Source organism: Grampus griseus (genome assembly GCF_964374135.1).
Source record: "Grampus griseus genome assembly, chromosome: 12".
NCBI lineage: Eukaryota > Metazoa > Chordata > Mammalia > Artiodactyla > Delphinidae > Grampus > Grampus griseus.
Window position 1 is genome coordinate 7,120,054 of NC_139006.1, and position 26,175 is coordinate 7,146,228.

At 40.2% G+C, this 26,175-nt stretch overlaps 1 protein-coding gene across 3 annotated transcripts; it reads left to right on the plus strand.

Annotated features, from left to right (window-relative positions):
• Window positions 1-1,999: 1,999 nt before the first annotated feature.
• ZCCHC8 (zinc finger CCHC-type containing 8) lies at window positions 2,000-25,547 on the plus strand (the record flags this gene model as incomplete). 3 transcript variants are annotated; one of them, XM_082668492.1, is made up of 14 exons in its annotated part: window positions 2,000-2,198; window positions 3,376-3,418; window positions 5,958-6,032; window positions 7,595-7,700; window positions 8,910-8,984; window positions 11,254-11,357; window positions 11,478-11,543; window positions 12,109-12,169; window positions 12,642-12,784; window positions 13,078-13,220; window positions 16,149-16,270; window positions 17,600-17,686; window positions 17,955-18,072; window positions 23,363-25,547. In XM_082668492.1, the coding sequence occupies 14 exons, from the start codon at window positions 2,000-2,002 to the stop codon at window positions 24,139-24,141; spliced, it is 2,121 nt and encodes a 706-aa protein (XP_082524618.1). In that variant the 3' UTR covers window positions 24,142-25,547. The 3 variants fall into 3 exon arrangements, with proteins under 3 accessions (XP_082524618.1, XP_082524619.1, XP_082524620.1); XM_082668493.1 differs by lacking the exon at window positions 5,958-6,032; XM_082668494.1 differs by lacking the exons at window positions 2,000-2,198; window positions 3,376-3,418; window positions 5,958-6,032; ... (1 more) ...; window positions 11,254-11,357; window positions 11,478-11,543 and having other exon boundaries at window positions 8,967-8,984.
• Between the last annotated feature and the right edge of the window lie 628 nt (window positions 25,548-26,175).

Below are 26,175 nucleotides of genomic sequence, written 5' to 3' on the forward strand. Positions count from 1 at the left end.
TCAAAGGTGATGTTTCCAATTTGGGTGATCATTGATTGTGATTAAATTAGAAAACTTAAATACTATAGTAGGTTGGTAGAAGGAGATAGAAGCAGAAATTAAGTTGTATTATATATCATTCCAAGTTAATTTCATGGCCAAAAGATGATTTAAGTATATACTTTATAATTTCTCGGGGGTCCTCTCCTAGTTCTCCCACTGCCTGTGCATCAGTTTCTGTAGTTGTCTCTTCCTAAATCCCAGCCCTCTAGGGCTCAGTCCTAGACTTCCTTCCCACTCTGTTCTTCACTATGCAGTCTCATTCTCTATCATCTTTGTATTTACTTTCCATAAAAATTTGAACCAGCCAAATGCTAATCTTTAGTTCAATCCTCTTCGGAGCTTAGCCAAATATCTGTGTAATATACACCTCCACTGAGCCCGAAAATTTTACCTTCAATATACTAGTGCTTCAAAAATTTCTTCCACTAGTCTAGTTACTTACCTAACTAGAGTTATATAAGGATAAAATTATTTATAAGGATAAAATTGCCTCAAGGTACCACATAGCCAAAATGGAACTCACCCTTTACTCCCAAACCTGGTCAACATCAAATGATTTTTTTCTCTATCTCAAATGATCACTTATTTAACCAGTTTCTTAAGTCAGAATCCTGGCAAATAATTCACCACCCTTTTCTCTCATTCCCTATATACAACCCTTCAGTTACCGCTGTTGCTTTAATTTTATCTTTTAAATATTCTCTATTAAATATCAACTCTTCAGCACTATTGCCTCTACCCTAATCCAAGCTAACGTTTGTTGATCTTATTACAAAAATCAGTCTACTAGATTTGGAATTCTACGTTTGCTCCATCGCCAGTCCTTTTCCTATCATGCCATCAGGACCATCTTACCAAAATGAAAATTTGTGGGTCATAGACCCACCACTTGTTTAAAATGTTGAAATGACTTGCCAATTTGGGGGTGGAGACAATGTCCCTAATGTGGTGAGTACTTGCCTAATGTTCCAGCCTCATATTTCTCCACTCTGCCTTTTCGTTCTACACGCCATTTCTTCAGACTAGGACTCTTAATTCCACCCCCCATACTCACCACCAACTTTGCCCTCCTAACACTTCATAATTCAGTTCAAACCTCAGTTCTTCGATCCACTGACTCCCACAGAAATGTCAAATTTTTTACATAGCCATTCCTGTTTTTATTTCACATATCTATTAATATGATGAATACCCATCAACATCCACTTTGACCCAAGAGCGGGAACATGTATGTTTATTTTTTGTTTTTTTCTTTTGCTAGCCTGTACCCTCTATGAAAGCAGGACCTTCTCTAGTTTGCTCACTCTTATACCCTCAGCTCCTATGACAGTGCCTGGCACATAGAACTCGGTAAATAAATGTTATTGAATGAGTGATTGAAGGAGAGAAATCACCAAAAGCTGCAACAGACAAGTCTAAAATAATCTAAGGTCAAGCTAGTTCTTCATGACAAAGTGAAACAAGCCCAGTAAACTGAAGTAGCTTCTCCAAGATCACAACGGTAGTCAGTGGCAAAACTGGAGTTCCTTATTCACCAGGATCTGTGATAAGCCGTACATCGTGCTCTGATTTTTTGCAGCCTTAAATGCGTAAGAGACAACTCATATTGTTGTAACACGTTCTGATGTAGTTCGGCTTTCTTCACGTTAAAAAGGACCAATCCCAGTATGCAATGCAAACAATGAGTTAACAGTCGATTAGAAACCCATATCCAGCATGCCTTGCTCCCGAGCAACCTCAGAAGTGGGTATGAGACACCACTGCATTCTGGGAGTTGTAGTCTCACAGGACTGGCCCGCCTATTATGCAGCTTCAGCGGCCTACGTTTGGAGGAAACCGTACTGGGTGGCTTAGGGCGGCCGGAGCCCTAGAGAGCGGTGCCGCCCAACAACCTTTGCCTTCGACCGGGGGGGGGGGGCCAGCTCCGCCTCTTCTCGTATCTTTCCCATAGCCCAAAATGGCGGCGGAGGTGGATTTTGGCGACCTAGAGCTGTTCGAGGCGTTTGACCACCTAGAGGAGTCGACTCCGAAACCAGTTCACACTCTCTTCAAGGACGACGACGGAGACGAGGAGGACGAGAATGGGGTCGGCGACGCAGAGCTGCGGGAGCGGCTTCGGCAGTACGAGGAAACCATCGAGCAGCTCCGCGTCGAGAATATCCTTCCCGCTCGCTGGGCCCTGTCACTGGGGAGTGTGGTGTGTGCCGTCCCCGGGAGGGTGCGGGCGGAAATTCCACGAGGCTGAGAATCGCGGGTTCGGGTTGCATAAGCTGTCCCCGAGGCCTCGGCGCGGACATCTCCCCTTCTGGGATCCGTATCCTGGACCTTATTCACTCCTCCCGCCCCCCAGTCTGGGGCAGGTTTTTAGCGTTATTCCGGACTCTTTCAACTGTTCAGTTGTAGACTCTTCACTTCTCTTCCCCTATTCGGAGTCACTATCCGATCTCCTTTTTTGGAGCCAAGCTAAAGTTATTGCAGTCACGCTGTAGTTATGTTAGGAGATACCGGATGCTTAGACCTAGGCGCAGATGTGTCTTTAGGGCGGTGCAAAAGTTAGTGGTGCTAGGATGGGCAGTTGGGGGCGTTAAGGAGTCGAGGCATGCAGAGAGAAATGGTTAATTGCTTGATGAACTTCGGGGATTCATTTTAAAGTTCTTCCACTTTGAAGTAGCTTCCGTGGTTAAGGGCCATTGCAAACCCCTAGGGAAAACGCTCAAATAAGTTTCCATTTGCCTTTAGTTACATGTTTACAACCTTTCTAGCAAGAAGTGTTACTATGTTTATTTCCATTCTTAGAGAATTTTTGGTATTTTTTTGTTTGTAATATACATGCAAGTAATTTTGGCTCAGGTAGTTTTTCTAGTGTAAAAACCCCTGAAAGTGGTTGGTAAATCATCTTTTAAGGTTTTCGAAGTCATTTTTTCATAATGCCGTTTTCCTCGACATTTTATTATGAAAAATTGCAAAATACAGAAAAGTTGAAAGGATTTTACAGTGAACATTCATAGATTCCATCCTAGATTCTTCAGGTCTTAACAGTCTGTTACGCTGCATAACATTTTTGGTTTAGTCTGTTAGTCTCTTTGAACTACGTGCCCCTGCCTTAGAAATACCGTGTTGGAAGGGATGAAAACTATTTTAGTTTTTAGATCCACATACCTAGCCCTGCAACAAAACAGGAGGTCAGTAAGTGTGTCATCCTCAAAATATTTGTCTTTTAACGTATATAACATATGTTTATAACAGTGACACCAAAAGTGAGGTTAGTAGTTGAATTTTATGATCTTTGTATTTCTATTTAATGAGGGCTTATACTCCTTAACAAGTAATAACATCAAGAACTTAAAAGAAAATTGAACATTCTGACTCGACCAAGGTATGAGATCTTGAATTTGCACCATAATGTCCTTTATTTTTTATCCTGACATTAATATTTAATCACAGGTGTGGTTTTTTTTTGCAAAAAGGGTGTTTAGGATTTTTGTACCATTTTGTACTCAAGAAATCATAGTAATGATCCTTTATTTTTAATTTGTGAGGGTAAAATTTGAATTCTCACAACTGTATTAAACTTTGAAAACTGACTTATTGGGTGAAAATACGTGTGAAAGACAATTCAGAAGTTTTTGACTTAATGTTCAGAACAGGCAAGTTATCAACCTAGCTGTTGCTATTCAGCAAACATTTCTGGTAAGTTAGAATTCAGATTACGGTATTAATCTAGCTGAAGATTTATTTATACAATTAAAATGTGTTCATAAATAGAAATAATGCAAGATGCAGCATTTTAGAAGAGATGGTAGTTGCTTTTGAAAAAAGTACAGTGAGTAAATTTGCATTCAGGCATCTGATTTTAATAGAAGATTAAATGTTGATATTTTGTAATTAAATTTACTCAGTAGTCACTAAATTAAAATATTTCCTAAAGTACAAATTTATTACACGGAATGGTATGTTAAGGCTTTCGGAATATGGGGTACACTGATGCAGTTTCACATGGAATTTTTTGTCCCTGGTACCAGCTGAATTAACTGGCTACACTGGTGACTAAAACTTTAAAATTTTAGAATTTAACATATTTAGAATTTAGACATATTTCAGAATATGTCTAAAGAATAACTTCTCTATGCCCTACTTTCCTTCCTCTATGTGAGCACACTTTGTAGATCTACACTTATTTTTGGTTAGGTAGTAAACATATTGAATGTAACTAGGATTCTTAAAAAAAATCACAATTTTTATATATGTAAAAATATTTAGACAAGCATATGCTTTGTAATAGAGTTGTTCATTTAAACATTAAATATTTATTTATAAGGGTTATAATCACCTGAATTCAAATGATTACAGCATCATAGGCTTTGCCAATTTATAAGAAGCAAGCATTAGTATCCTGAAAAAGGAAAATATATATATATATATATTTTTTAATTGGTGCCCTCCACATTGTCAGACTGACAAAGCTTTCTACAGAACACCAAGGAAGAAAAAAATAAAATTATTTAGATAAAACTGTACCCTACATCTCTTGATTTAACCCTTATTTTTGGAACTTTCATGATCAGAAGTGTCTCTTCTTTTTATCCAGTAAACATTGTGGGGCGTTTTTTTTTTTTTTTTCTGTTTTTTCTTTATATGATGAAAATTTTCAAACGAACAGAAAGTGGAAAGAATAGTACAGTTAATACCCATATTTTCATCACTTAGATTTAACAATATTTTGCCATATTTCCTTCTTCTAATTCCATATACATATTTTACCCCAGATATTTCAGCATGTATTTTTTTTCTAAAGATTTTCATGTTACCACAACACCATGATCACGCCTAATAACTGGCACGATTTCCTTAATAACATTCCCAGCCAGATTCAGATTTCCCCAATTGAATGTCTTTATTGCTGATTTCTCAAACTGAACTCCAGTCAAGGGTCATGCAATTGCATGTAGTTTTTAGAAACATGATGTATTTTTTAAAACTGAAGTTTGTGCAAATTGAAGCAAGTTTCTGGGTGTCTTCATATTTAATTTTATTTCTCTACTTGATGTGGGCAATTCCACATACAGATTGATTTATTTCACGTGCTGTACAGGTAGAAGGATTTGAGGCAGGTGTGGAGGAATCAGATTCATCTGCTCCCAGGTTACCAAAGGGATATATAGCAGATTTCCAGGCTGCAGTCTAGTTCTGTTTTTTGCAGTATTTGAAAGTCAAATTCAGGAATGAGATACTTTTTACATCTCTACTTTAAAATTTTGGATTTGAGCTACTTAGTGCAGTGTGCTCTGCCCTCCAGAAAGAGTCTACCCATTTATTTATAGTGTTTCAATTTCCCATATATTTCCAAGCCAAATTCACTGATTCTTTCAGAAATATATTCTTGTAACCTGCTTTATTCAATTCCTCCCTCCCCTCAATTTGTAAACAAACAGCCATTGGGTAAAGAAGGTTTTCGGTTGAAAGATTAACTGTAGCTTTTAATTTTTTTTTTTTTTTGCGATACGTGGGCCTCTGACCGCTGCGGCCTCTCCCATTGCGGAGCAACAGGCTCCGGACGCACAGGCTCAGCGGCCATGGCTCATGGGCGCAGCCGCTCCGCGGCATGTGGGATCTTCCCGGACCGGGGCACGAACCCGTGTCCCCTGCATCGGCAGGCGGACTCTCAACCACTGCGCCCCCAGGGAAGCCCAGTTTTTAATTTTTTTATGAAATATTTTTAAAAATATGTAATGTAAAAGATACCCCTAAAAACTGTTAAAGTGGGAAAAACTGGAGTTCTTTGTGGTTCTTGATCTTATTTGTAAAATATTCTATGATCTTTGGTACTTAAGAATTATAAAGAGTCAGTGTTTATATATACATATGCAAGTTTTACTTTAATGTCTTCTAAGAATATGTTTTAACTTCTGTTTTAGTGGAATATTGGTGAACAATACTAAATTAGATGGACCTTTATTTCAGATTCTATTTATGAACAATGTTATTTCAAAGTAAGTAATTTTCCCTTTCCTAAATATTATGAGCTGATGTATTTATGATACAATGTCTTCTATAAATACGCTGTTCTCATTTTTACTTTATATACCATCTTTATTCTTTTACTTGAAATTTATGGAATCATGATAAAAGTGAGGACATTAGGGTCATATAAACCTGAATTTGAAGCTGGACTCCTCTACGTTCTATATCTGTGAACCTGGACAGGTCACTGACCCTCTCTGCGTATCAGTTTCATCACTGGAAAACAGGACACTAATAGTAACTACCTCTTAAGTAGCTAAATGAGCACCTGTAAGAGCCCAATAAATAGCCTCAAATAAAAGTCACCGCTACCACCATAAATAATCTTAACCATTTCTCTGCCACAGTCAGGGAACTAAGTTTTCCCTGTTGGCTATCTTCAAAGCTTACCCACGTGCTTTTTTTTTTCTTTTTAATAGCAAAACTAGACCTTTGCAAGCCTTCCAGCATGTTTGGGTCTAGGATGACTCAGTGCATTCCTGCAGTGCTTGCTAGAATGTTCTGACATGGTTTGAGGCCTTGACCTGTCCCTTCCTCAGAGCATGGTCATAGACATTTCAGACACCTGCTTGCCCCCTTCGGTGTCACTTAATCATATTGTTATCTTAGGTGCCGGGCAAGGTAAAGGGACCGTACATAGGGTGTTACCTGTGTGGCAGGTCCGTTGGCTACTTCAGCTCAGCAGAAGCAGAACCTGAGGCTCTGGGAGGGTGGAGCAGCCTGTGGTGAGCACAGGAGCAGCACGGTGCTGGGCACGCGGGGCTCCAGCGCCTCTGTCACCGTCCGAATCGGCCTCTAACTCAAGCCCTTGGCAGTCTTAATGTCTGCACTGCGCACCTGGCGTTGTGCCTGCAGAAATCTTACAATGTCAGAGCTAACAGGACCTGATGGATCAAGTCTGTAAAGAGGAGGTTGGCTCTTTTGGCTCCTCCTGAACCAAACACTGAAGAATATTTGATGAACGTGGTTCTTGACCTGGAAAGCTGGGGAAAATAGACCTCAGTCGTTTTTCTTGCATTTCGGTCTTTTTTTCTCCAGTGTAATATTTACATAGGTGTTTCTTTATATGTGCAGAGAGGGTGTCTGGGAGGAGGATGTGGGATAGCTGAATGCACTGATTATCTCTGCGTTGCAGAAATAAGGGGCTGAGAGACAGGGTAGGAAGGGAGCTTTTCATTATGTAACTCACCCTTTTAGTTCTTTTGAATTTTGAACCATTTACTATATATTCAAAAATTAAGTATGTAAAATTTATAAATAAAATCCATTTAGTCTTTGCATAAGTATTTGCCAGCTGTTACAGCCTAGGCACTGTGTTAGGTTATTGTAATCATTTTATTAACTTGACAACAATGTATATATTTTTCCTAAGGAATAGATTCCTGAGTGTTACAAAGAGTCAGCGATTTGATAAACTCTGAAAAACAAAATAACAAAATTTACACATGACATCTTCTAAAAATGCATAAAACTCAATCAAGTCAATGTTTTACTCTGTCTGGGTTCTGACCATTTTGTCCTCTTTATGCAGGCAATATCATCAAGAAATAGAGGAATTTGTATCAAATTTAGTAAAAAGATTTGAGGAACAGCAGAAAAATGATGTGGAAAAGACTTCCTTTAATCTTTTGCCCCAGGTATTTCAAACTTAAGAGACTTTAAGATTAGTAGGTTATGCTTTTCACTGCCAGTTGTTAGGCTCCAGGGATCCTCTTGAATCAAAACCAGAATGACTGTTGAGATTGACTCTTCACCTCCCATCCTGCAGCCGGGCTTCCTTCTCCACAGTCTGACCAGCGCAGCCACAGGGTTTTCTTTTGGATCACGGGTGCTTTTCTCAGGGAGTCATATTCACACCTGGCTGCACTCAAAACTGAAGCCTTTTTATTTTCCATTCCCTGACTTGGACACGTGGTTTGGGGCAGAAAATTAATTTTAGGTCAGAAAAAAAATCTCTGTTTCTGGGGTTTATAAAAGATGGATTCTTTTTATCTAAAATGAACAGGTTCATATGCCATCCTTTCTTTCCCTTCTACTTGTTTTAAAAATCAACAGCATGCCCAAAGAAATCTGAGAGATTCCACTCTGAATATTAGGGCATGAGTTTACCTTAAGAAAATCAGAATTATGATTTCTGGGCTTTTTTTTTGTAAATTAAAAATTAAGGTAAGTAGGTCTCTCAAATAAGGATCTTTAGCTGTTTATCCTCAGAGGTTGGAGAATGGAGTATTCTAATTAATTAAATTTTTTGTTTATCACCTCTAGTTTTCACCCATCAGATATAATTTTTAAAGATTCACGGAACAAAATACATTTAACAATAAAAACCATACTGAAAAAAAAACCCAAAACATATTGAATATTATTTAATATTTGATTTAGGAAACACTTCAGAATTTTGTAGTGGCTTGAGGTCTGTAAGGGTTGTAATACAGTATTGACCAGTAATATCAAATTATATATTATTTTAATCTTTGATTATCTGATTTCAAGGTAAAGTCTGTCTTGTCAGTTTAAGTGTTGAAAGTTCCATAATTAATATTTGTTAACACAAAAGTCATAGTGTAAAAATAATTTTAAAAAAGTCCTAGTGTATGTTAATGTTCCAGAAGATACTATCTTTTATATATCTTTTTAACTTTCCCACTTGGGAGATTTCTTTCATAAACATTCCTACCTAGCTTAACTTCTCAACTCACCCTAATTATGACAACAATGAATTCAAAATTTTATATACCTTAATGGTATGTATTAGAAAATAAAGTGTGTTCAGATGGCTAATACTTGAAATTGAAAGTTGTTAAAAATTGGTTACCTTTTGTAACATGTGTTTCTCTTTGTGTTAGCCTTCCAGTGTTATGCTAGAAGAGGACCATAAAGTAGAAGAATCCAGTGCTGTTAACAATAAGGAAGCTTTTAGTGTAAGTTTGGACATTTAAGTTTTGAATTCTGCAGATGTGTTTCCTATCCTATGTCCATTGGGTGACATTTAAATGATAAAGTGGTATAGGCATATGTCGTCAGACGATCACACATTCTTTCATTAAATTTGTTGTAAACAACAGTGTAGGCTTCAGCCTCTAAATACCATAGTTTGCTTTTTAATAACTATTTCATTGTGGCCTGGGGGCACAATATATATACTTTGGAGGACTTTATTTTTCTCTTGACTATCCTCTCTGTTCATCTTCTTTCCTTTCTTTCTTTTTCTTTTTTTAATAGATTGGTTTTTTTTAGAGCAGTTTTATGTTCACTGAAAAATGGAGTGGAAGGTACAGAGATTTGCCATGTATCCTCTGCCCCCAGACATTCATAGCCTCCCCCACTATCCACAGCCCCTACCAGGTGGTACATTTGTTACAATTGATGAACCTACATTGACACATCATTATCACCCAGAGTCCATGGTTTACATTAAGGTTCATTCTTGGTGGTGTACATTCTGTGAATTCGCACAAATTTATAATGATATGCATCTACCATGAGACTGTCATACAGAGTAGTTTCACTGCCCTAAAAATTCTCTTTATTCCACCTATTCATCCCTCTGTCCCACCTCTACTCATTTTTAAGAACTTGGATGAAGATATAGAAAGCATGCTTATGGAACTTAGAGATGGGTGAAGCTGAGAGGGATATATAGCTAATATAACAGGTGGCAGCTAGGAAGTGTTAAATGTGGACAGACTACAATAGTGGGTGAAAAACAGAAGACGATTTACAGGGATGAACCTACATTTAGCCCTTTCAGTACCTATGCAAAATTCAGCAGTGTCAGTGCAGTGTAGTGGTGTGATTTTGCAACTTAAAAATTTTTAAAGAAGATGATGTAATCCTGGATTCCATTAAAGGAAGACTAGTTTTCATGTTCATGGAGTATTGTGTCCCATTGATGTACCACAATTAAGACTAAATTAATAAGTGCAGAATCCCCCATTTCCAGGCAGGTGCCACTTTAAATCCCAGAACCTTAAAGTTTAAAAGGGAAATGAAGTTATCTAATTCAAATTCAGGAATCTTTCTTTTAAGTGCCCTTAGAGCATTTTGCTCTTTTTTTGAGTCTTTCCAGTAACTTGGGATTCACTTTTTTAAAAAATGAGACGAACCACTTCATTCTTCACACCTGTGATAGATTTTTCCACTCTCTAAAAGTTGAGCTGAAATGTGCTTCTTGTACTCAATCCAATCACTGGTCCTAGTTCTTCCACTTGACATTTATAGGGTCATCTAAAACGATACCTTTGCAAATATCAGCCTTTATCACATTTGTAGAGATGTGTACATACCTTGTAAATCTTTTCAGTAAGATCTGTGGGCTCTTCATCATCCCAGCACCCCCATGTCTTTAAAATTGTGGAAAACTGAAAATAGATTGGATATAGATGATTTTAAGGTGTTAGTAATTTTCTTAAGCATGACAGTGGTATTGTGATTTGTAGAATGTCCTTATTCTTAGAAGGCTCATACTGAAGTATTTAGTGGTGCAGTGTCATGAATAGAGTCTGTAGCTGGTTATGTGTGGAAGCTAGAACCTGGGAAGGAAGTTATTGTATTAATCTCGAGCTGGAGAAAATAGTGACTTAGACTAAGATGATAGTGGTGTCGACTTACTTTTTAAAAATGGCTCAGTAAAAAGTGTGTGTGTGTGTGTGTGTGTGTGTGTGTGTGTAGAGATGTGCACACAAAAATGTCAGTTAACAATTGTTGAATCTAGATGGAGGGTACATGGGTGTTCCTTGTACCATTTTTTTCAACTTTTCTGTAGGAAATTGTTCCCAAAAATTGGAAGGAAAGGAAAAGAGTGATTGGGAGGAAAGGAAGTGGAAACAATGACTATATAGATGTAGACAACTGTCTGAGGATATTGCTGCAAAAGGAAGCAAAGAAATGGGAAATTGGAGGGAATATAAGAGTTGTTGAAAAGTTTTTGTTTTTTAAGTCTGGAGAAAGTGCAACTGATAGTAGTGATCCAACAGGAAAAATTCAGTGATCTAGGCAACAGAGGGGAATTCAGTGATGGAGATCTTATTTAAACATCAGAATGTGGCTCCTTTAACTAGGGAGTTGATTATTATTTCTAATAATTTCATCCAGAAATAAATTGTTAAAACAATTAATCATAGTCTTACATTATTTAATGTCTTTTTTTTTCTGCTTAAATAGCAATATTTTTTGACTTGTTTTCTGCAGGTTGTAGGAAGTGTCCTGTATTTTACTAATTTTTGCCTTGATAAATTGGGGCAACCGCTACTAAATGAAAACCCTCAGCTTACGGAAGGATGGGAAATACCCAAGTATCCTACATAGTGAATGAAGATCTTTATGCATCTTGCCATTAAGTTCACCTTTAAAAAAAAAAAAAAAACCAAATTTTGCAGACTATGCTAACTATTCCTTAATAAAACTCACTAAAGGTACCAGCAAGTCTTCAGCCACATTGTTTCTCTAGAAGGGCAAGAAATACAAGTAAAGGCAAAAAGGTTTGTGTGGGGAGTTGCTTTTGTTTTCTTCTTCTTTTTTAACCAAAACCATGAACTCTTTTAGCTTGAAAAGTTAATATTCTTTATTGCTAGCTTACGATAAATAAACAGATTAAACTAGAATTTCAATATATAGACATGTTAAATGTTTAAGTCAGTTATATATTCATTGGTTCACTCCTGATGTGCCTGGGTGGGTGGAAAGGTATAATTACTGCTGTCAGTTTGATTGCTGTCTTATAACCATCTACCCCTTTCCACGTTACCTAAAGGAAAATATGATAATCTGTTTGCCTTGGTTCTTCTATTATTAGCCACTGACAAAACTCAGAGGTAACAGATCAGTCAGGAACACAAGGGTTCTTGGTTAAAAGACTTGGTCAAAAGTACTGTTTGTTTAAATCACTAAGCACAAGAAGTGAAAGTGTACTCATTTTTGCAGATAATAATTGGCGATCTACATGCTTTCTTGTCTCTGATACACATTGCTGTCATACAGAATTTTGTTGATTTGCTTTTATATTTCTATTTACATTATGAAAATCTTTGTTTTTTGACCAAATAGGCCAAAGCCTCACTGTTTCAATTGTGGTTCTGAAGAGCATCAAATGAAAGATTGCCCAATGGTAAATTTTTCTCATATAAAAAAAAATCTTTGAACCAGAGCTTTCTAATGTTTTCAATACATCTGTGGCATTGTGTGATGTGAAGAAACTTCCTGTCTTTCCCATAGTCCTTGATTTTGAAATCTTTCCAAATTTATACGTAAGTTTTAAAGATTAGATTTTAAAAAAATAATAATTTATTACAGTACTCTGTATTTGAGATGAATAAAACATTATGAGTGTTCATTTTTAGACAACTTATTTTCAAAACTTTATTTTATGTTATGATAGTACCAAGGTAATACGAAATTAAGGGACTGCTTCTCTTCTTTGCTTATTTTCCTAAAGTATCCACTCTTTTATACCTGTCCCTTATGCATTAACACTGAAATAATCTGTGTGCTTGACCTAGAAAAAGTGCTTATATTTATTCAATTTCTGAAGTATTTCTAAACTGCTCGATACCATTCTTTCCGAACACATTACGATTTAGCCTCGGAATGCTGCTCGAATAAGTGAGAAGAGAAAAGAGTATATGGATGCCTGTGGTGAGACAAGCAGTCAGAATTTTCAGCAGCGATACCATGCAGAAGAAGTAGAAGAAAGATTTGGAAGATTCAAGCCAGGAGTTATCAGGTACCTCTGTCATTTTACCATAGAATGTCATTTCTGCTTCCCCACTATATGGAACGTTCTGTGGATCTTCAGGGTAATAATCAAGATATAAGTAAGTGTTCTCTAGCAAGGCTCTCTATAATGTACATCAATTAATCCAAAAAGATTTATTGGAATTTTAACTATGTGTTTGATAGGCACCGTGCCACAGGCGTGTAATATAAGACACAGAAGAGTTTTAAAATATCAGACCAGTATGTATTTTCATCCAAACAAGAATACAGTATTTTTCTTCCTCTTTTATTTTTACTCAGTGAGGAACTTCAGGATGCGCTGGGTGTGACGGACAAGAGTCTTCCACCTTTTATATATCGAATGCGCCAGCTAGGATACCCACCAGGCTGGCTCAAAGAGGCCGAACTAGAGACCTCAGGGCTTGCACTCTATGATGGAAAAGGTATAGTATGTTCAGTTAGATAAGTCAGCTTAAGTGTTCTATCTTTTCCTTTTTTAATTAAAGAATCACAGTAAAATAGGGTGGGAATGGCTGGCTTATTTAGTGTGTGCTGAGTTAACTAAAAAATATCTTGATGGTGTTTCCCTTGTTTTACAAGGAAGGAGCTAAAACTTCAGTGAGAGTTATCAGATGGTTATCTGGACTTGCCCAGTGACTACCTAGCAAGGTATTGGTTCTCCAGCTAGACCTCATAAGCTCTTGCCTTTCTCAGTAATGGCAACAGAAATATATCCATCTCTGCCAGGAGACCTATAAAAATTAGAATAAATAAACCCTCCTATGATCTAGAACTTCTCTTAGGTACCTCCTCTAGAAAAATAGTCACACGTGCGCACAAGGAAATGTATGTATATAAAGATACTTTTTAACATTGACTATGATAGTGAAAAATTAAAAGCAACATTAAGGCCCTAAAGGAGAATGGCTAAGTAAACCGTGGTAGATCTGGGGGGTGGAATCCCTGCGGTATTTTTAAAAATGGAGTAAATCCATGGAGCTAACGTGGCAAAATCCCTATGCAATACTGAGTTTAAAAGGCAAGTTTCTGGATGACTTAATATTATGATACCATTGATCTTAAATTTAAAAAAAAAACCCCACACGGATGAAACAATGCTCTATATTTTCTATGAGGAGTTATGTTTGTAAAAGATATTTTTGAAAGCTCTTAACCAAGAACCACCTAGATTTCAGGGTTTGGACTCATAGAGGCCTTCCCTGACCACTTTATTTAAAGGTATCTCTCCCGGGCTTCCCTGGTGGCGCAGTGGTTGAGAGTCCGCCTGCCGATGCAGGGGATACGGGTTCGTGCCCCGGTCCGGGAAGATCCCACATGCCGCGGAGCGGCTGGGCCCATGAGCCATGGCCGCTGAGCCTGCGCAGCCGGAACCTGTGCTCCGCAACGGGAGAGGCCACAACAGTGAGAGGCCCGCGCACCGCAAAAATAAATAAATAAATAAATAAATAGATGTGTCTCTCCCATGTTTACCCACCTGTTCTGCCAGTCTTTATCACTTTACCCTGTTTGTTTTCTTCATGCCCTGTCACAATTTGTATCTATTTATTTTTCATGTAGCACAGTGCCTGGCATCTGGTGGATAGTAAATAACTTTTTATATAAAAATTTTTAAAGTCCTAACCAATATACAGCAAAATCAACAGTGGTTATCCCTGAGAATGAAAACAGGATTGGGCTTAAGATTTTAGTATTATCTCTAATGCTGTACATTTTTTAAAAATCAGAGTGTTTCTAGATATTACTTAGGTAATTAAAAATAAAAATAAAAAATTTAGGGACTTCCCCGGCAGTCCAGTGGTTAAGACTCTGCACTTCCACTGCAGTGGGTGCAGATTTGATCCCTGGTCAGGGAACTAAGGTCCCACATGCCGCGCAGCACAGCCAAAATAAATAAATTAATTAATTAAACAAAAGCTAAATAAAAAGTTACCAACCCCCCCCACCTCAAGTGGTACCAAAGAATATTTAGCACAGCCTTTTTAAAAAAATTTTTATTTAAATTTTATTTTTTTATTTTTGGCTGCGTTGGGTCTTTGTTGCTGTGTGTGGGCTTTCTCTAGTTGTGGTGAGCGGGGGCTACTTTTCATTGCAGTGCGCGGGCTTCTCATTGCGATGGCTTCTCTTGTTGCGGAGCACAGGCTCTAGGCACGCAGACTTCAGTAGTTGTGACTTGCGGTCTCAGCAGTTGTGGCTCGCGGGCTCTAGAGCACAGGCTCAGTAGTTGTGGTGCACGGGCTTAGTTGCTCTGTGGCATGTGGGATCTTCCCGGACCAGGGCTCAAACCCTTGTCCCCTGCATTGGCAGGTGGATTCTTAACCACTGTGCCACCAGGGAAGCCCCAGCACAACCTTTTAATATATCCCCAAGTCATGCTGACATTCAAATTATCATTGCTTCTGCCACTCTGTAGGTGCTTGCATTTCTGTTTTCTCTCTCTCTCTCTCTCTCTCTCTCTTTCTCTTTCTCTCTTTATTTGTTTGAATAGAGATTCTTTGGACAAAAGATTGTAGATCATTGAGAGCCTCTTAAATCTCTTTTAATCTGTAAGTTCCCTTTCTGGTTTTTAACAAAACTCTGTATTTTGTCCTTTTGAGTTTTCGAGATTTTGCTGGTGCATCCCCATGGTGTTATTTTATCATGTTTCTCTGTCCCTCTGTTTCCTGTGAATTGTAGTGGAATCAGTCATTGGTGATCATTGCCTATATCTATCTGTTAATGACGGGTGACATACTGGTTATATTCTTATTCTTTCATTACTTGGCTTCTTATCCTGAAAACTTATATAAAGAGAAACTTCTCATCAACTATTTGTTTTCCTTAGGTATATAGACAAGGCAAAATAAAATGTTCGATTTATTTAGTACTTTTCAAAATAATGAAGTGGTTCCTAAGTATCCTTCAAAAACGATTCTCATCTGTAAAGTGGTTTTAATAGTATGTACCTCTTAGTGTTGTTATGAAGATTAAGCAAATGAATACTTGTAAACTGTTTAAAGCACTATCTGAAAAGAAAACACTAGCTCATACACAGTGACCATTATATAAATGTTTATTAAATAAAGAATTGGAATAGAGGATTAGGCAAATCAAAGACCAGTGCAAAACAGACTTTTCAAATAACTCATGGAAGAACTAAAGTTTCCAAGATTTTAAATGTTTATTTTTATCAAAATAATATGTCCATGTTGTTTAAAAATTCTAATCTAATGGTTCAGACAAATTATAATTAAAGCTATTCTCGGAATAATTCTGTGGTCATGAATCTAAGCACTTTCCAGGTCTGCTTTTGGTCTGGAGAGGGATTTATATGGGCATCTAGCAATATTAAGCTTTTTGATGGTCTGTAATAGATGGTGCTGATGGAGAAACAGAAGCTGGAGAAGTACAACAAAATAAAAGTGTCACTTACGATCTCTCGAAATTGGTAAACTATCCAGGTTTTAATATATCTACTCCCAGAGGAATTCCAGATGTAAGTGTGTTGTTTTTTTATTCTTCTGGGATGTGACATTATTTATGTAGATTGTTCAAAATGTTAGCTTATGTAGCAATTACTGTTCCTTAAAGAAGTAAATGTGTTACTTTTGTGTTTAATTTTTTAATTTCCTTTATGTTGATTAGAATATTAAGTGAAATCTTGAATTCATCAAAAAGAAAACCCACAGTTTTTTCCAATTTTATGCCCTAAGAAAAGGAGCTAAAATAGAATGGTGAGATTCTATAAATCTAAAACTATTCTAAAATTAAAAGATTATTTTTTTAAAATATGGGATGGTTTGAAGCAGTGTTATAAGTTTTACAGAATTAATTGGGAAGTAAATTTCTGCCTTTAATAAATCTAAGTATTACTATAACTTTTTCCTACTCTTCCCTCTTCACCCCCTCCCCAAAGTAAAATTTCTCCTATACAAGAAAGGTTTGCTACACTTAATCTTTTCCAACTTTCATCTTAGGTTTCAGACTTTAACAACTAACTATAGTAGTGGTGATGGTGGTGGTGGTATTTTAATAAAAATGCATTCTAGGTGTTCTTAGGGACTGGGCTTCAGAGAAACAGCCAAAGGTCTGAACTTACAGTCTAGTGAACAGATACGAAGACGTGTGTAATTAATCAAGGGCTGAGTTGCATGTACAGACCATCAGTCCCTCTGGAAGTGGGTCCAAGTACCAGCCCACATCAGAATCTCCTTGGGGTGTGCATTAGAAATGTACATTCTTGAGCACCGCCCCTGCCCCCCCTTAGACTTAACTTAGTCCCTGGAATCTATAGGTTTCACAAGAGCCCAAAGTGATTTCTATTGAGAACCACTGTTGAATGTGTTACTGGCCATAAGAGAGAAACGAGTGATGTTGAACCTTAAAGATTATTGCTCAGTTTGGAAAGGGAAAGAACAGAAGATAGAAAAATCAGCATGAGTGAGCGAGTTAGGAAAAGGGAACAGTTAACAGTCCTGTGAACAGCGCTGGTGCGTCAGGAGCGGGGCGGGAGCCAGCCAGGCCGAATGAGAGTCTGTGTCATTAATGCCTGTAACTTCTTCTTGTAGTAGGTAGAACCTTTTTGGGCCAAGCGATTTTGTCAAGTAGTCTTTTAGTGTTCGGTCCTGATCATTTTGCAGGCAGAGTTGGGTTTTTTTTCCCCTTCAATGCTCCATTATTTTCATTAATTTCCCCAAAAAGGAAAAGTCACATATGAAGCAGAAATGTAATTTGAGACCTCCACCTTACCTCCTGTCAGCAGACTATTCAAAGCATGACGTTTTCCAAATACATACTTATTTTTCTCTTCTCTTTTCATCATTAGGAATGGAGGATGTTTGGTTCCATACCAATGCAGGCATGTCAGCAGAAAGACGTGTTTGCCAATTACCTAACTTCTAACTTCCAAGCGGTAAATAGATTTTCAGAGTGTGGTTTATAAAAATGTATCGCGTCTATCTGAGGAATTTTGTAACTCATTAGGCATCTTATTGCCTTTTCTCGCTTTGGATATAAAGCACTCTGTGTTTTCTGATGAATCCAAAGGAAAAAGGTAACTGCCTTCACCAGTTACCTGGACTTAGCTCCAGATTGGTTTCCTACATCATGTTTAAGTGAAGGGATGGGGTTCAATTCTTTGTGGACCCGCCTAACTTGTGTTCAGTTTGGTTCTCCGTTAGCCGAGCGTGAGGTCCAGCAGCAAGAGGTCTTCGTCTCTGCCCAGGCCTAGTAGCCCAAAGAAGCAGAAGAAGGAAGGCAGCTTGGCAGCCTCGCCCGCTGACATGGAGCTTGACTCGGGTAGGTTTCATCCCGTGGTTTTGATTTCTTCAGAAAGTAGGGTGAATTTGTACGCTCCTGAGTTCCATAAGAAAGAGGAAGCTCTTTATGAGCACTAACTTTTCTTTTATCCTCGGATATCAGAGCATCTCCACTCTTGCTGATCAAAGCTTGGTGTGAGAGCCAGCTGGGCAGCCGACTGGGTACGTGAGCTAGACAGACCTACCCACCCAGTCCCAGTGGTTCTGGACCTGGACCGGCCCCTCTGGTGGGCAGTGCTTTGAGACAAGCAGTGGAACATGCTCCCCTTTGGCAGCTCCCGAGAGGAAGAAGGGCAGACCTAAGTCAAGCTTTCTCAGATACTCTTCCCAAGTGTATAAATCCACTAAGTCCCTCCTCCCTCCAGGAAAGAGAAACCAGGAGGAAAGTCCGTCCTCTCAGAAACCCAGGAGGGAACAAAGGCCTTGCCCTCTGATACTCCCCCAGCCTTTTGTTCTCTGAACCTTCTGGGTTTACCGTGGAACCTGTGGTCAAGCAGGGTTGTGACAGTCCTTTTCAGCAGATCAGTAGTTATCAGGACAGTCATGCTCCCACCTTTCTGAGTCCCCGCTTACCCCACTACCAACCACCACTCCTTTGGGTTTCCCCTTGGGACTACTGATGAGTAGTTTAGATTTTGCCCCCAGAAGGCTCTGGAATGGGTCAGAATTTTGTGTTAATTGAATAAACTCCAAGTCCACTCTGAACCTAAGATGAAAACTCACCCCTTGTTCTGTTGCCCATCACAAACCACGCCCCTCTACTCTGGTCCCATGTAGCATGTCGGATGTTCTGAAAGTGAAATGAAATGGCAACATTAGGGTAAAATGCATACAGATGCTCTAGTAATAAGAGGCCAGCAATGTAAATTGCCTCAAATTTGAATGGAGACCTCCCCACCCCGAGTACCCATTTTCAGATTCCCGGAGAGATTTTATTTTTACTTTATTTTTTTGGCCATGCCACACGGCACGCGGGATCTTAGTTCCCCGACCAGAGGTTGAACATGTGCCCCCTGCAGTGGAAGCACGGAGTCCTAACCACTGGACTGCCGGGAAGCCGCACCCAGGGAGAATTTAAAGGTTGCAGATTAAATCACCTTAAATCCCCAGATTGAATGATTTTGCACTAGCAACTTCAAAGTCCAAAATTAAAGCCTCCAAACCATTTTCCCCAGTTTTTTATTCTGCTTGTTCTTACCACAGGAGTCTTGATACCTGAGTAAAGTTCACAACCTGGACGTTTAGCACCTACAGCCTTACTTCAATATCTAGTCTCACTTTTAACAAGGCCAAAGAGTTCATAGGAAACAGAATTACAGCCTTTGCTACATACCTATGAAATTCTGAAAGCAAGCAATTCCCCAAAACCCAAAAGCAGTTGTCCCAGACAATTACATTCCCAGAGCCCAGCACTTCCCAGTGTTATCAAAGGCCACAGCCAAGATTTCTGAGTAAGGGCAAAAATCTTGGTTTCTCTCTCTCTCTTAGTGCCAGTCATCTGACTCCACCACCTGGGAACTTAGGTTGGAAGAAATTTCCCCATAAGAAGAGAATTTTGGTTTTAGGCACTTAGAGTACCTCTGAGGAAAAGACACCGAGCTTGGTATTTTGAACCCTTTGGGATGTAGTTGCTTTCTCTCGAGGTTTGGGAATTTGCGGTGGTGGCAGGTCCGTAACTAGGTCCACACACTACGTGCAGGCACTTTGAGCCCTGTGCTGGGAGCTGCTGCTTCTGTTTCTTGTGAGGGAATTTCTGAGGCCTAGGAAACCTTCCTCTTAAGGGAAGTTTCTCTCTGTCTGTCTGTCTGTCTCTTTCTTTCTCTTTCATATATAATTAACCAATTAAGAGCCAGCCTGAGCCCATGTGATGAAGTGAGACTCAAGAATACAAGTTTAGGGGCTTCCGTGGTGGCGCAGTGGTTGAGAGTCCACCTGCCGATGCAGGGGACACAGGTTTGTGCCCCGGTGCGGGAGGATCCCACGTGCCGCGGAGCAGCTGGGCCTGTGAGCCATGACCGCTGAGCCTGCGTGTCCGGAGCCTGTGCTCCGCAACGGGAGAGGCCGCAACAGTGAGAGGCCCGTGTACCGCAAAAAAAAAAAAAAAAAAAAAAAAAAGAATCCAAGTTTAGTGCCTCCACATTTCTTCCGTGGCTCTCAGTCCACAGTGGAATTTGGGGCAGAAGATCTAGTGCTAGTTTTTGCCTAACTCACCCTGGGATAAACAGTGTAATTAGAACCTCTTTAGTTCTCTGTAAGACAGACAGAACCTTTGCAGAACAAAGATTATTTACCCCGGGTGCCTAAAAGGCCTGAAATGCCTTCTTTCCACACTATATATCTGGTCTCTGCCTCGGCCACACTTCCTGAGGACTCAGCTGGGCCCCTACCCCGAAGCCTGTGCCTTAGTTCGCTAGATCCCCCTCGCCCTGCAGTCTGTAAGTGAATTACTTCGTCAGTTGTGCCTGCTTCCGAGCCTCTGCTGCCATCTGCTGAGGCTTCTGCCTGCCCGCACACATTTGTTAAATGTAGTTCAAGGTCCCAGACCACCTGCTAAAGGCTCCTCTGGTCGCAGCCATCAGCAGAGGCAACTGGTTTTGTTTACAAGCGCCTGCCTCTGTGCAGAAGCTTAAGTAAGCCTCTGCCTTTTTAGAAACAGCAGCACCTCTAAAAGAAGCCACCATAACGTGCACTCACCTGCTGAGGACAAAGAACCCTGTGACAAGAGCTTTCTTGCCCAAGCCACAGACTTAAAAGATGGGCCAGTGCCAGGATCAGAATACTCTGACCACATGTAAAGCTCAAGGCCTCGAGCCACATGTCTTGACCTCCATGTGTCTTCCCACCCCCAGTCCATCCTTCTGTTTGTTAAAACATGTTGTTTTCCATGTTCCCTCTCAGCACAATGAATGTCAGGGTCTTTGAGGGGGTAAATAGCAACCCCCTTCCCTACCCTCGTTCTGAACAACTTAAGTGATCATTCAGTGAGTAGTAACAGATCAAATTATCGAGGCCAGTTATAGGGCTGCTTCGTGAAAGGGCCGAGAGGGTCTGCTAACTGAACTGGGTTGGTTTATGGACACCCTGGGAAATGGTCCTAAAGGCAGGCCCTTCCCACCCCAGAACCACCGCAAATCCCCCTGTCGCCAGCTTCTTCCTGCCCTGCAGGGGCAGAACTCTGTAAGGCGTAGTAATTCGAGTGACTTTTGTCGGCAGCTCATTCCCAAGAAGAAGAAACAGTGAGTCAGTCTAATTGCCATTTTCCTGTGGAAAATTTTATTAGCAAATCATGTGTTATAAGTGAAATGGATTCCATATTGCAAACCTGTGGGTAGAGTGATTCAGCTTGGAACTGTGAAGTATAACTACCTGAACGTCCTGTTCCCATTTAGCATTCTTATGTTAATAGTGTTTATTGTGGTATTTTGTGCAAAATGAAACTTGGGTTAAACTGTTTAGTTATGTTTTATTCTTAAAAGCACAAAATACATACGTTGTCAAGTAGTTCACTAGCTTTGCCATCCCTTCTCCCTGCCAGCTGCTCCTCTGTGCTCTCTGCTGTAGCCGGCAGCACCCGTGCTCTCGCAGCTCCCGAGACTGAGAGATGCCATTCGTCTGCAGCCGCATCCACCCGTAATGGTGGCTTTCCGTTTCTAGCCAGTTACCGAAATCTAAACACTGTCTCAGAAATTGCCTCTTCGTTCAGGCTTTTTTCTCTCACCTGATTGCTCTTGGCGCCCTTATAACTGATTTTTTTTTTAATCCTTCCTTTCAGCTTTTTTATCCATTCTTTGCTCTTCTGATTGAGTTAACGTCTTAAACTCTGAGTGACAGTGTATTACCCTCCTCACAGATCTTATTGCCTATACAATAAAGTTCAGGCTGGTTTTGCATAGGCTTTATGATTCTGTGTGATGCAGTTGACTTTTCCAAAGTTTTTAAACACATAGTGTGTTTCAGACTCCTCTGCTAGACCCCGAGGCCAGGAAGATTAATAAGACACAAGTGCTACCCTTAGTTACGGCTCTCTGTCGCCTAGGATTGCAGATGTGTAAACATCATTTTAATATAAATGTGGTGGCCTGTAGTGATAGATACAGAGGTTAGTATCACAGAGCTGGTCACCAACTGTAATAGTGGCACCAAGGAAAAACAGCAGCCGTGCTGGATAAAGTCATAGCCTCTTCCCAAGAATGCCTTCGAGCTGCATCTTGAGGGATGGATTCCGAGATTTACCAGGGCCATGAGAAGGGTTAGGGCATTTGAGACAGTGAGAAATGCAAATACAGAAGCACGAAGCATCACGGCACATTGGTCCAACAACAGTGTGACAGCCGGAGTCTTTTAAACCAGGCAGTAAGAAATGACATGGTGGAAATAGGCAAATTCTTGGTTGTGAGAGCCTCTAAGGCCCAGAGGAGATCGGACGTCTTCCTGTAGGTGATGGGAAGGCACTAAAGAGTTTCTCATGAGATGGAAGTGTTATTAGGACCAGATTTGTGTTTTAGAAAGACTGATAGTTTGGAGGATGAATATAAGGAAGAAGAGTCCAGAGGCAGGAAGGACTCATATTCCTGACAAACGGTAGTGGCCCCAAATAACGCAGCACCTATGACAGGCTGCAGGAAAGGGTGGGCCCCAGAGAGCCAAGGACCTGGCGTGGGCAGAAGGAAAGGGGGAGGACTGTCTGATGACGAGCAGGTTTCAGTTTTGGAGACTTCAGCAAGATGCCACCGGTGGTGCTATTAGCGAGCTTAGCAAATAGGGGAAGAGTGTGACTTTTAGGGAAAGATCCTCTGTTTTGGACAGGTCAGATCTGTTGTGTCTGTGGGACGTACAGGTAGTGAAGGCCAGTGACCAGTTGGCTGCATGAACGCACAGTTCAGGCGAGCAGACTAGACTGAGGGTACAGAATTGGGAGATAAGCCAGGGACCTTCCCACCCTGCCAGCTCCACTTCGTATCCTTCTGCCTCCACCCACTCTGGAGTGTAGGCAGCTGAAGTGCCAGCCCAGTTTCCTGCTGTGTTCAAGTTTTCCCTCCGTTAAAGTTCCCGGCGCCAGAGACCCCGACCTTTCCCCTGCAGATGTTCTTTTCAGGTGGATTGAGGACATTAAGTGATGGTCATGGTATCTGAGGATCCAGTTTGCCCCTCTTAAGCCAGTAATTTTGGCCAGTGAACCTCTGGATTCACCTGAGTTCAAATAATAAGTGTTTGTAAAACCAAATAAATGCTATATGACAACTCAAAGTTTCTCAACGTCCTCATTTCAGATGCAGAGGTCCCGCACGGGTCCCCGAGCAGTGAAACTTTTCAGTTTCAGCCCCCGCTGCCCCCTGGCACTCCTCCGCTCCCCCGGAGCACCCCTCCACCCATCTTCACGCCTCCGCTGCCCAAGGGCACCCCGCCACTCACTCCCAGTGACTCACCCCAGACCAGAACGGCATCTGTGACTATGGACGAGGACGCACTGACTCTGGAGGAACTTGAAGAACAGCAGAGGCGGATCTGGGCGGCCCTCGAGCAGGCCGAGAGCGTAAACAGTGATTCTGATATTCCTGTTGACACACCTTTAACCGGGAATTCGGTTGCCTCTTCACCTTGCCCGAATGAGCCTGACCTCCCTGTCCCAGAGGGAAAAACATCTGAAAAGCAGATGTCAGATGAGGCTGAGGTACCAGACACCAGTACAGAGAAGTCGGAAGTTGAACAAACCTCGAGTCCAGATTCTGAGGCTGCCTTGCCTGGCCAGAAAGAAGAGGAAGAGCCGGCTCAGGTAGACTCTAAAGGTGCTCTTGACAGTGGCAGGGTCGAGTCAGACTGTGAGGTCAAGAATGGAGGCAGCAGCCCGAAGCTCCTTCAGGCGGACGCCAGTCCTGGAACAGCCACTAAAATCCATAGCCCTGTCCCTGACATGAGCAAGTTTGCAACGGGAATAACGCCATTTGAATTCGAGAACATGGCGGAATCTACTGGAATGTACCTCAGGATAAGAAACTTGTTAAAGAACTCGCCCCGAAACCAGCAAAAAAACAAGAAGGCTTCTGAATAAACTGCTTTTGACATAGCACCAAGAGCTATTTAATTATAACTGTGCATTCTGGTAATTAGTACTAAGTGGACAGGTAAAATTATTTTCCTGTTTGTCCCTCCCATGTTAAAAGAAGTCTATCTAGGGCTTCCCTGGTGGCACAGTGGTTGAGAGTCCGCCTGCCGATGCAGGGGACGTGGGTTCGTGTCCCGGTCCGGGAAGATCCCACATGCCGCGGAGCGGCTGGGCCCGTGATCCTTGGCCGCTGAGCCTGCGCGTCCAGAGCCTGTGCTCCGCAGCGGGAGAGGCCGCAACAGTGAGAGAGGCCCGCATACCGCAAAAAAAAAAAAAAAAAAAAAAAAAAGTCTATCTAAGGCTTAATTGTGGTCTGAAGTCAGGCCTCTTTTAAAGAACAGAAAGACTGAGCTTGCTGGTTTACTATATTTTATTCTTGCTGATAAAACCGTGGGGGGTGGGACGTAGGCAGGAGCTGGTTTAGAGATAGTCTGTTAAGGTTTATACTATTTTTGGATTGTGTCTGTCAAGAGTGATGGTTTTTATCTGTCTTTTGTACATTGTTTTCCCTTTCTACATTTTGCTAATTATCCTGTATGTAAGTTTAATATATCACTTTTTAAAAGAAAAAATTCTAACCATTTAAAGTTCCTATTTCAACCGTGTGAACCAAACGAGAAAATCAGGGATGAGCAGCTTTATCCCATTTCGGGTACTTTTGTAAGTGATTTACATGCATCAGTTTTAATAACACTTTTACTTTTTTGTAACTTCATTCTTCATATAAGCTTGCTATACAGGTATGTTCATCTTTGTGTACAAAGGTTTAATAAATTAGCTTTCATATACATAATCTGAGACTTTGAATACAAAAAAATGATTCACAGTTAAATAAGTATATACAACCTTGTAAGTTTGGAAGTAAATTTTGTGGTTGCAAAAATTAGTGGCAGCAAAGGAAATAAATTACAAGTTTGGGTATTTTCGGTGGATTTCAGCCTTAAATATAGAAACAGCAGGACCTTTTAAAGTAATCATTTTGAAAAAGATAAATGGAGGGCAGCTAGCCTTTGTACAAAAATAATTTTCTAGATTTGAATCCTATGATAATTGTTAAAAACAAAAAGTAGACGTAAAAAATTGTGTTTAATTGTCAGATATATCAGATAGAGCTGAAACTATGTTTTTTGTCTTTATGTGGAATGCCATTACATCTTTATACTCAAGTCCATGAAAATAAACATTTAGATGATCTTGAATGATTCCTGTTAGGTAGCGTTATTCTCCTCACAGGCCAGCAGAGGGAGCAAAATATAACCATTTCAGATTCGGTTTTCATTTTGGGAACTTGAGAAACCAAATTAACTGGGAAGAAAAATTATATGAAAGAGAGAAATTTATTTTCAAGGCCCTCACAGAATGTGCTAGAAATTGAATAAAATGTTTAATACTTTTGGCTTTTTTCTCTGAGTCGAAGTCCATAATAACACTGATCTTTTTCAATAGTTTACGTAGTGCTTTTACGTACATTATCTCACTCAACGTTTCTGTCAGGTAAATGTCTTACCACCACATTATGTACATAACCTAAGGAAACTTCAGTGGCATAGAGAGGTCAAAAGGACTTGCCAGCAATTAAGAAGTGGTTGTTGGGATTTCCCTGGCGGTCCAGTGGGTTAGATCCCTGGTCGGGGAACTAATATCCTACGTGCCACATGACACGGCCAAAAAAAAAAAAAAAAAAAAAGTGGTTGTTGAGAGGCCAGTGCAACTAAAGACTTGACTGTTCCCTAAATCACAGAAGTAGTTGTTTCAGTGCCCCTTAAACACCACATTGTGCAGTCTCTATGACACCAGAGATAATCTAACAGTTATCTCTCTAGCATGTCCCACAGACAATCATGTTGAGGTTCTTCGTGCTTTATTACCCCATGGTCACAATCGCCATATTAGGTAGGGATCATTAACTTCATTTTTAGAGGAAATGCCTGAGACACACAGTGGCTGGGTAACCTGGTGAACCTAAATCCAGATCACTCT